The sequence below is a fragment of the Mustela nivalis genome, assembly GCF_964662115.1.
Source record: "Mustela nivalis genome assembly, chromosome: 15".
NCBI classification, from domain to species: Eukaryota; Metazoa; Chordata; class Mammalia; order Carnivora; family Mustelidae; genus Mustela; species Mustela nivalis.
The window spans coordinates 26302943-26314402 of record NC_139034.1 but is presented as its reverse complement, the minus strand read 5'-3'; the positions used below and the strand labels follow the sequence as shown (position 1 = coordinate 26314402).

The 11460-nt window shown below is 45.3% G+C and overlaps 1 protein-coding gene and 1 long non-coding RNA gene across 4 annotated transcripts in view; both read right to left on the bottom strand.

Moving 5' to 3' along the window:
• The window catches only part of LOC309848613 (mitochondrial ornithine transporter 1), a 309487-nt gene extending 303523 nt beyond the window's left edge, over positions 1-5964 (bottom strand). The window contains exon 1 of one of the 3 annotated variants that reach the window (XM_082700496.1): positions 5543-5964. In XM_082700496.1, coding sequence (XP_082556622.1) covers positions 5543-5774 — 232 coding nt within the window. In that variant the 5' untranslated portion in view covers positions 5775-5964. The remainder of the gene's footprint in view (positions 1-5542) is intronic. The other 2 variants (XM_082700498.1, XM_082700504.1) reach the window with 2 other exon arrangements.
• LOC309848630 lies at positions 2716-5533 on the bottom strand. Its single transcript, XR_014303173.1, has 2 exons — positions 5394-5533; positions 2716-5343 (listed from the first exon to the last, which is right to left on the bottom strand). It is a non-coding gene; the product is annotated as an uncharacterized lncRNA (long non-coding RNA).
• Positions 5965-11460: the final 5496 nt, after the last annotated feature.

Sequence of the window (11460 nt, the reverse complement as noted above, 5' to 3'; positions counted from 1 at the left end):
AGCTTCCCAGCATTTTCCAGCAGATGAACTGGACCAAAAACCTGCTGGATGGGGGAGGTCTATTTCAAAGAAAAGGAGGGACACGGAAAAGAACATATGTATACTACACCGAGATCACCTCAGTCCACGATGGCCCAATGTCCCAACCAGACAGCTGGCAGCAAGGCTTGAGATTAACCTCCACCCCCAGGAGGGCTGTTGCCCATTATGGAGTTTTACGAGACCAGTGCTCTAACCCCTGAGCTACGGAGGCACCATTATGGAGTTTTAAAACAAAGACAACAACAGCACCAGTCAAGGAACCAAGGAACCAACGTCCTAGCCCTGTCTAGACACCATCTAGCTGCATAATCATGGGCAAACGCACTCGGCGTCTCAGGGTGTCCTTTACACTATACAGTGAGCATCAGATCCAAAGGTCTCTGCAGGCCCTCCTAGCTCCACACTGGGGGACTGCCACCCATCCAAAGTGGGGCTATGGCTTCCCGTTTGCATGCCAAGTGCGTCCCAGTAGAAGTTCTCAGGTCACGAACACAAGCCTCCCCTGGCAGCCAACGAGTCCCTCACCTCTCACCCCTCACCTGCCAGGTCCACCTGGCACGGACCCCTGTCAAGGACCCTGTTGTCCCCCAAAGTCAGATGCTGCAGGGCCATGGTACATCAGTGACGGGTGACCCCCTGAGACCAGGGCAGGAAGAAATCCCAACTACTTATCAGGAGAATTAAAGGCCATATGTAGATGGGCCCAAAACATGGTAATATTTTAAAAAAGCATGCCCCCAATGCCTTACACACCAGACTCCCAACAATACAACTGCTATCTGTATCTTTAAAATTTATTGTAAAGCACGTAAGTCGCACGCAAATACCTGTCCACACAGAAATGCCTTTCCAGGAAAAAGAAAATTTGATCACATCAGATTCTACGTCTTTGGCAGACTGACTAACATTTAATTCCAAAAGCTGAGAATCTCTCCTGTGGTTAAATACCACCCTAAGGTGGAGACAAAAACTGAGGCCAGAGCATTTGCAGGACCGTTAAGAGGGTGCCAGAGGCAGGCAAATGGGGCCACTGTTCCCACGGTCGGGGTCATCCCAATGTGGCCTGGGGGTTGGCATGGGGATGGGAGTGGTGCATGGGGCCATTGGTTGGGCCATGGGTTACTTGTATGCAACTGACCCAAGGCCTTCAGCAGGCAAGAAGCCAGTGGACACCTAGGCCACCCTTAGTTTCCCCTCCTCCTGGGCCAGGACACTCCTGTGGTCTCTAAACTGGGAGCTGGTGCCTATACTTCTTATCAGTCTGTAATGCACGGTCTATAGCCTTTCTCAATTAGCCTACCTCCACTGACCTTTGGTTCAGGAGAAAATACTTTGTTCTCTAAACTGTAACTTCTTTTCACAGGTAAGGGAATGATGGGATGACGAGGGTGGACCTTGGCTGCACCTGATCTGTTGACCCTGGAAGTCCCACTGGATAAGAGGACAACAGGCGACTCACCCCTCTGGCCACTCCACTCCCAGGAGCTGAGGCCCTTAGAAGAGTCAGTGTAAGAACCTGGCAATTCACAGACCTGTACCCCTGGGGCTGAAAATGCATTATATGTTAATAAAAAAAAAATTTTCTTCTTAAAAAAGGGAATCAGTGTAAGGGGCAAGGGTAAATCAGGGGTTTCATCTGGGAAATAGGAGCATCCCAGCACTCCTCTGGCACTAAAATAACACAGGAACCTAGAGAACCAAGTCACCATGCACACACTTCCAATTACTGCCCTCAGGCTGAGTAAAGGTGATATATCTAAAGACTGCCTGTGTGTTGCAAGCACTGCCCAGGAGTATTTACCTGTGCCATTTGAGGCCACAGCCCTGGGGCTCAGCCCCTGCCCAGCCCACCCTTCCCTGGCAAATCCTAGGGCCTGTCTTTTCTTTTTAGGGCTTTAGAAACCATCAAAAATCAGTCTCAGTTACCAAAGACATTTCTAAAGAGTGTCCTCCTTTCTTGCCTTGGCAGCAATAAGGACAGTAAGTAGGACTTCCCTGGACAGATGGCATAGTAGGATTCTGGACTACAAGGGCTCTGAAGACTGCCAGGCTTAGAGTGAAATCCCACGTCACCTGCACATGCCAGCTGTGTGACAATGGACAAAGGACTTCAACTCTGAGCTGTGAGGTTTTCCAGCTGTGAACTGAGGACATTCCCACCCTGCACCCACACTCAGAGTTTTATTGTAAGGGAACTGCTCTACCTTCTGCCATTCTTAGAGACGATATTACTCTTCAATTAGACGGATTCACTCCATTACATGGGTTCCCTCCAAGGAGAAAGCATTTTGCTTCTGGGAGTGACAAAAGCAATATTTTCACCACGCCTTCATTGGATCCCACTTGTAGCAGGTACTCCAAGACTAGAGGATGGGTTTTCCCTGGAATTACCTGCAGCCCCCGCTGTGAGGTCAATGGCAGTTTGAATGGCAGGACTGGACTTTATGTTGGCCCACTCCTCTGCTGGTCTCTGTGGAAGGCAACTCTCCGCAGCTTATGACGGGTGTCTCATATCCCTGAAAGGAGACCAGAGCTCACCATCAGTGAAGCCTCTGCAGCCTTTCTCTAGAACTGCTGCCTGGTTACTGGGACGTCAACCTCTGGGAGCTGGGAGATCAGCTCTCCCTTTTGGAAAAGAAGGAAGGAAGGAAGGAAGGAAGGAAGGAAAGAAAGAAAGAAAGAAAAAGAAAGAAAGAAAGAAAGAAAGAAAGAAAGAAAGAGGAAGGCAGTGAGGGTATCAGTGCAGCTTAGCAATTGGCCTGCCTTCTACTCGCCCACCATCTCCCCATGAAAAACTCGCAAGTCAAAACCCTTCCGTGAGTTATCACAGCTCTAGCCACTCATAGGGAGCATTTCAACCAACTCTTCTGAAAATCTACAAGTGAATGCCAAATACCACAGACACCCAAGCCATAACAAACTAGTTTTTCAGAGGCCTATGTGGAACTGTCAGGAAACTAAGCTTAGTTCTAAATTCAGACAGCAGCCTGAGTTGAGTCCCTCAGAGGAGGTCACAAAACAGTAGGTCTGGAAAGTAATGGCTTAGGCGTTCTGCTAAGTTACATATGTGTGGGTCTCAATTCCTGATCTTCCACCAGCAGGATGAGCCCTTGGGCCCCTTAAGCTGGAGGTCCCCCCATATCAAAGGTGAATAATAGAATTATCATAATATAAAGGCAATCAAAATAGCCACAAGGGACAACTGTTCTTAGAACTTCGGAGCACAGCACCAAGCATTAGTCATGGTCACCAAAGGCCTCTTCAGACCTTCTCAACCATAACCATGTACACAAAACACATGGGAACCTTGTTAAAATGCAGATTCTGATGTGCTAGGCCTCAGGTGGGACCAGAAACCTGCCAGTTACTACAAACTCCCAGATGAGGCTGATAATGACTGGCCACCAATCACATTTTGAGAAGCAACACTGTGTCCTAAATTTGTTTGATAAGAATCACTGGAGCACCAGTAAAATATTCAGATAACCAAGCTTCTCTCCTAGTACCTTGTTTCAGCATGTTTGGGCTAGAGCTAAAAAGTTTGGGAAAACTAGAGTCTACTCCTCAACTGTCAAGACAAAAATCAACTATCACAGAGAAATGGACTTTAAAAATACAGATTTTTATAAAAAAAGGGAAGGTGGCTCATTAACACATAATATCAAGATAACCACTTCAGCAACCAATTCTGTGTGGTTTTCAAACTAAGTAAGTGACTTATCCGTCAATACCAAAGAACAATTTTTATTCATCACGCTAAAGACCTCTGTGCTCCCACTCAGGCCACCCTTTGGAGGGTGGTGGGCCAGCTGGGTTATTAATGAATGCCAACGCGGACCTAAACGTCAGCGGAAAATAATTTCATCCCCTAAGAAGTCTTTTTTAACCACTTGACACCTGCTGTGAATGATCAGACACCAAGAATCTTGCTTTCTTTGAAAAACAAAACCAAACTGTCAAACCAGCAACCACAAAAGCATAGCACTGGACTTGAAAAAGCAACTAAGTGAAACAGACAAGACATGCATTTTATGTTATTGATAGGACAGGAGAGGCAGTATCAGTAACTACAGTTGACGAGGTTGTGGCCATCCTGTACCTAGAGAAGGCTATGAGGGTCCTAATCCAATCTCTTCCTTTTCCAGATGGAAAACTGAGGCCACAAAGCAAAAGCTTTTCCAAGGTCATACAAGTTTAGTCAGAGGACTCAAGTCTTGCCTTTTGGGTGTGTGCCTACCAAGCACACTGAATTCCTGAGTATTCCAACCTGACCAAAAAGAAAAGCAAAAAACAAGCACCGAACCCTGCATTTTAGAGCGAAAATGGAGGCAAGTGGGGATAGTCACACAGGGCCTAACCCATGTGGCTTCTCCATCGGTTGAATTCTTGGGGTGCCAATATTTCTTTCTTAGTTTATAAGAAAGGCATAGATCCTACTATATCTCATCGCTGTGAATTTAACCCCTTCCGGTATGCGAAACTTAAATGCATCAAATCCCACAAGTAAGGACTCAAGAGAATTACTAAAATACTAAACAGTGATAGGAGCTAACAGATTAACTCAGCAACTGACTCACATTATTGTGTGTTTAAAAAGGCGGCTTCAAGAAGTCTGGAAAAATACATTCGGCTTGGGGAGGCAAGACTGGTCAGCAAAAGTTAAAACTCAGTCTTGAGCCAGTTAAAAAGCTGAATCCTTTTCGCGCCCCTTTACCTCTCCTGCAAGCACAGAGGGGTCTGAATCCAGGAGAGACAAACAACATTGCCAGCGGCACAGCCTTCTGAAGTTGCCAGGGGAAATGGGTCTCTTGCCTGGGAGAAGGCTCTGAGGCCACCTGCTCCACCAGGTAACACCAAGGAGGAGAAGACTGCAGCACAGGCTCAAGCCAACCCGGCTGCCCTCCCGCCCAGGACTAGAGCGGGACCCAAGGCGCTGCGATGCCAGCCCGTCTGCCCGCTAACACGTCGGCCAGGCAATCGCGCTCCGAGGCTCCGGATCCCGGGGGCACAGGACCCGCGAGGGAGACTGCTTCCCGCTTTCTCGTCCTCGGACTCCAGCCCAACAACCTGCAAGAGTCTCTCATTCATAACCGCCCCCACTCGGGCCCGGACACCGGCGGCGCGGTGCCCAGAGGCCTGATGACGCTCCGCGGGGGCAAAGAGGACACCCTTCCCGGCAGGTGACTCTACGGAAGGGAGGCCGCGGAGCCCCGGAGTGTCCGGCGAGCCCCGGTCCACGGCGCCCGTAACGACCTGGGCACGGGGACGGTGCGAGCCCCGGCCCAAGACGTCCGTAACGACCTGGGCGCGTTGATGGCGCGAGCCGCGCGGCCCACGGCGCCCATAACGACCTGGGCGCGTGGACGGCGCGCGGGCCGCGGACCCCAGAAGCCCGCCGGCTGCCCGGGAAGGTCGCGCCGCCCCGCCCCGCCGCGTAGGCCCGCTCGCGCCCCGCTCCTTCCCGCCGCCCCCGGAGCGGCGGTTGTGGGGCTGCGCTCACCGCCAGGACAGTTGGCCGCGCGTGCTGCTCGGGCTGCGCCGCCGGGGCAGCCGCTTAACACCCACGTCGTCCGCCCGCCGGCCCTCCGCCCCGCACTCTCGCGGGGGAGCGCAAAGGGTGGCGGCCCCCGGGGCCCGGAGCACCCGTGTGGCGGGGGGCTGGCAGTGCGGGGCCGGCGCGGGGAAGCGGAAGTCCGCTGCTTAGGCGGCACAAAGGTCCCCGCGCAGGCCATGGAACCCCCACGCAGGCCGTGGAACCCCCGGCCCGCGCGCCCGCGAGCTGGAGGACCCAGAGGACAGGGAGCCCGGGCCCCCGGAGTTGCTTCCCTTTGTCCAGGTTCCCGGAGGACTCCTGAGAGGCTGGACACCAGCTGGAACTCAGGGCGGGGGTTGGTGGTGCTGGGAGGACCTGCTGAAGTCTTATGTAAGTTATGGCACATATGGGGGGGGGGGGGAGAACTAGCAAAAGAGATAAATAAAAGCAAGCTAAGGAAGGAAATAATAAAGATAACATCCAACATCAATAAAAATAGAAAGAAAAATAGAGAAAAATCAACAAAACCAATACTAGTTCCTATCAAAATCTCAGTAAAGTTTTGCCAACAAATTTATTCTAAAACTTATATGGAAAGGTATAAGTCTGAGAACAATCTTGAAAGAGAAGAATAAAATGGGAGCAATAATGCTAAGATTTACTGAAATAGCTACAATAATCAAAAGTGTGGTATTGGGACAGACACAGAGATTGATGGGACAAAAGGGACGGCCCAGAAATAGACCCTGTTATGGACTGAATCCTATCTCCTCAAAATTGATAGGTTGAGGTCCTAATCCCCGATGTGACTATATTTAGAGACAGGACCTTTCAGGAGGTAGTTAAGGTTAAATGAAGTTTTAACAGTGGATCCCTGATCCTTCCTTTAGGGGCTTGATCTCACAACCCTGAGATCATGACCTGAGCTGCAATCAAAAGTCGGATGCTTAACCGACTGAGCCACCCAGGTGCCTCAATGCAACGAAAGATTTAATAAAGGTCTAGAATGTATTAAATATAAACAACAACAACAACAACAACAACCTCCCAAAGCTCTATAGTAAGAAAACCAAACAATCCAATTAGAGAATGGGCAAAAAAGAAGAACAGACATTTCATTGAAAAAGATAAATAAATGGCAAACACACAAGAAAAATGTGGTCAACCTCTGGACCCATTAGGGAAATGCAGATTAAAACCACAATGAGCTATCAATACACATCTATCAGAATGTAAACATATCTAAAAGAAAACCAGCCACAACATCAAATGCTGGTGAGAATGAGAAGCCTGATGGTTCACATATTGCTGGTGAGAATATAAAATGGCACAGCCACTCTAGGAAACAGTTTGGAAGCTTCTTTAAAAAAAATTAAACACACAGGGGATCCCTGGGTGGCTCAGTTGGTTAAGTGTCTGACTTCAGCTCAGGTCTTCTCAGGGCCCTGGGATGAAGCAGTGTGTCAGGCTCCTCCCAGCCCTGCGCAGGGAGTCTCCTTCTCCCTTTCTCTCTTCCCCTGTCCTTCCCCTGGCTCATGCTGCACTCTCACTTTCTCTCTCTCTCAAATGAACACATAAGTAAAATCTTCAAAAAGCAAAAACAAAACAAAACAAAACAAACACACACACACACACACACACACACACACACACAAAACTAAACATGTAGGGCGCCCCGCTGGCTCAGTTGGTAGAGCATGTGATTGATCTTAGGGTTGTGAGTTTGAGCCCCATGTTGGATGTAGATATTATAAATAAAAAAACGTTAAGAAAATAAAAAAGAAAAGAAAAACTAAACATGCAGCTACCATATGATGAAACAATTTCACTCCTGGGTATTTACCCCAAGGAAACAGAAATCTATATTCATACAAAACTCTGTACAAAAATATTTATAGTACCTTTATTCATAATAGCCCCAAACTGGTAACAACCCAGATGTCTTTTACCAGGTGAATGGTTAAACAAACTATAGGGCACATTCAAATCACGGACTACTACTCAATTAAAAAACAAACAAAAAACCTCAACCAACCAAACAACAAAAAACAAGGCACAAACATAGTGATACATAGAACAATTGGCTAAATTTCCAGGTAATTAATCAGGCTGAGTGAAAAACAGTTAATTCCCAAAGGTTACACACTCTATGATTCTATTTGTATATATTTCTTATGACAAAATTACAAAAATAGTGAACAAATTTAGTGATTGCCAGGGATCCAGGACTAAGAAGGGCAGGCAGTGGAAGGTAAGCGGATGTGGCTTAGAAGGGCTCTAAGTGGTCTCTGAGATGGCATGGAACCATGTATCTTGACCGTGGTGTTGGTGTCCTGAGTCTACACATGTGATAAAATTGCACAGAACTAAATACACATGTATAAAGGAATACTTGTAAAGCTGGTTGACATCTGTACACGGCTGGAGAATTCTATCAATGCCAATTGCTTGGCTGTACTACGGTTCGGTTTTGCAGGAAGTTAACTATTGGGAGAAAACGGGTAGAGGCTATCTAGGATATTTATTATCTCTTCAGTGGCAGGTGAATCTACAATTATCTCAATATAAAAGGCTTAAAAGCTTTCTACTCAGGGTGCCTGGGTGGCTCAGTGGGTTAAGCCACTGCCTTCGGCTCAGGTCATGATCTCAGGGTACTGCTCAGCAGGGAGCCTGCTTCCTCCTCTCTCTAACTCTGCCTGCCTCTCTGCCTACTTGTGATCTCTCTCTGTCAAATAAATAAATAAAATCTTTAATTAAAAAAAAAAAGCTTTCTACTCACATGGAGTTAGTTTATATTTACTGAAAGAGATTTTAAAAATTTTATTTGGATACTTAAAGATCTATACATTATTTTATTTTTAATTTATTTATTTTTAAAGATTTTATTTATTTATTGGACACAGAGAGAGAGATCACAAGCAGGCAGAGAGGCAGGCAGAGAGAGAGGGGGAAGCAGGCTCCCCACTAAGCAGAAAGCCCGACGCAGGGCTTGATCCCAGGACCCCCAGATTATGACCTGAGCTGAAGGCAGAGAGGCATAACCCACTGAGTCACCCAGGTGCCCCTATACATTATTTTTATTAAAATTAAAGTAAATAAAAAATAAATCAAGGTGGTAGACAGATAAATGGCCACATATCGTATCACTCTCATGCTTCTAGACATTCCCCTTGAATGATTTTGTCATTCTTTGCATAAATGGGGTCCGTTTCTCAAACCCTTGAATTCAGGGTTGGCAAGTGACCTGCTTTGGTCAACGGGATATTACTCAACACAGTGCAAACACAGGCTTGCAAAGTACCTACACATCAATCCTTGCTTTTCCTTGCTGTTATGAACTCTACTACAGTCGTGTGAAGAAGTCCAAGTTAGTCTTTGAGATGATGCGTGACAGATAACGTGGTTATCTCTACCTCCCCTGACAAGAGCCGGCACCCACAACCAGACATGTGAGACAGGCCGCTCTAGAGGGAACTACCCGCAGCTAAGCTGCCAGAACTAGCCAGAAAACCCATAAATTCAGGAGCAGTTGTAAGTTAGTTGTTGTTTTACTAATTTTGGTGGTAGCATGTTATGTACCAAAAACTGACACATTTCCAAACTTATAGTTTAACATTTTTTTGGTGGCATATATATGGCTAAAGAATATTCAAGAGCAAGACTCTGTTAACTGTGTACTAGTAAAAACATGATTAAATTTAAAGTCAAAGTTAAGGCTAAAATAAAAATGCTTTTATCATCACTCCAATATATAATAACTACTACAAAATCTAAGTGGGAATAATGCCATCTAACTGCTCTTACGAATCTCTATGCTGGCAAAACGAAACAGAAGGGACAGTTCTTAAGAATAACAACAACAACCTGGAAAAAAGCTACTTCAAAGTGGAAAATAATTTATATGTTTTATGTGGTAAAACAACACGCTGCAATTTTTTATATAAATGAAAAACACAACACTGGAAAGTAAAGCTGTCAACACAGGAAACGTCATTTTGTCATTTTCAGTATTATGTTCAGAAACTGGCATGGCCCACCCCTAAAAATAAAACACTTTTCCCTCAAAGCATCTAAATAAATCTTCATGAAGCTAACTATTAGTAGAGACAGCATGACATTTTATTAATCTTAAAATTTAAAAATAAGAAATACAGAAGAATATTATTAAACTGTTGAGGCTTCAAATTCTAATGCCACTCTCTTAAAGTATTCTCAAGTTCCAAACTGTATACTGAGGGGAGTGATCAAAGTGAGAAAGTTTCCACAGTTCTTTTCCCGTTTTTCATTCCAATAACAATTGCCTCAAGGAGCTGGAAATGAGATACCTCCCTTTCCCATCCTGAAGCATCAATAATATGTACAGGTATATATGGAAACTTGTCACATTTATCTCCCTAGCCTGGCCAAAACATGTTTTTGTTTTCTTTTTGTAAAAATTAAACTTGCTCAAAACCCAGGTCAAATTTAAGATAAATTTCTTTGGAGTTTGGACATTCAAGATTTTGATGAACTGAAGTGGTTTTGTTTTGTTTTGTTTTGTTTTGAAGATTTTATTTATTTATTTGACAGAGATCACAAGTAGGCAGAGAGGCAGGCAGAGAGAGAGGAGGAAGCAGGCTCCCTGCTGAGCAGAGAGCCCGACAAGGGGCTGGATCCCAGGACCCCGGGATCATGACCTGAGCCAAAGGCAGAGGCTTTAACCCACTGAGCCACCCAGGTGCCCCCAAGTGTTTTATTTTTGATGACAATGTACACTAACCCTTACTTTCCTGTTATCCTATTTGGTGGTTCCAAGAAAATCCTCACTAACAGTTTAAAATTTAAGATCCTTGCAGTACAGTAAAACCCTCTAATAATACTGTTGTAGGAACAGAGATGATGATGGTTGATGATGCTTTACTTGTATAACCTCACTTGATTTTCAGAAGAATCACCTGAATTCAGAAGAAGAATAAATTTTATTTTTATTCCCATCATTTTATAGACAGGGGAATTAAGGCTTAGTGAGATTTAGCATACAACTCACTCAAAACTTGAACCCCTAACCACTGTCTCACCTAAATAAAGTCACATGTTCCGGCACCTGGGTAGCTCAGTTGGTTAAGAGTCTGCCTTCCACTCTGGTCATGATCCCAGAATCCTGGGATCAAGCCCCAAATCAGACTCCCTGCTCAGAAGATAATCTGCTTCTCCTTCTGCCCCTCACTCCATTCATGCGCTCTCTCTCTCTCTCTCTCTCTCTCATAAATAAATAAATAAAATCTTAAAAGAAAAAACTCATGTTATTCTACTTCAATATTGTGTTTTAGAACCATATTTTTAATTATGGTGACTCAGAACATGCATGTTTCATCAAATAAGGAATTTTTCCCTTAATACCACATACTGCATTCTGCTATTTTTTTTCTTTTAAAATTCTGTGTTCATACAGAGGGGACATGAACTAACATTTATTTACATGTATTATACAATAAGAACTGTGCTGAGCAACTCAAATAACTTTGCCTTAGTTCTTACATTCTTCCAATGAGGTACCTTTAATTTCCCAGATGAGGAAACTGATCTGGTTTTTTAACCTCAGGAGGTTAAATTGTTTTCTCAAAGGCAAATGCCTAATCACTGAGACAGCTAGATCTGTACTCTTGTTTGCACAACGGAAAAGTCCTTGGGCTTTTTTGTCACCCTTCCCTGATACCTACCAGAGTATGGGAAGCATAATACTTTTTTTTAAAAACTTTTTTTCAAAAGATTTTATTTATTTATCTACTTGAGAAAGAACAAGAGTGAGCGACTACAAGCAGGGAGAGCAGCAGGGGCAGAGGCACAGGGAGAAGCAGGCTCCCCGCTGATCAGGGAGCCTGATGTGGGTCTCGATCCCAGGACCC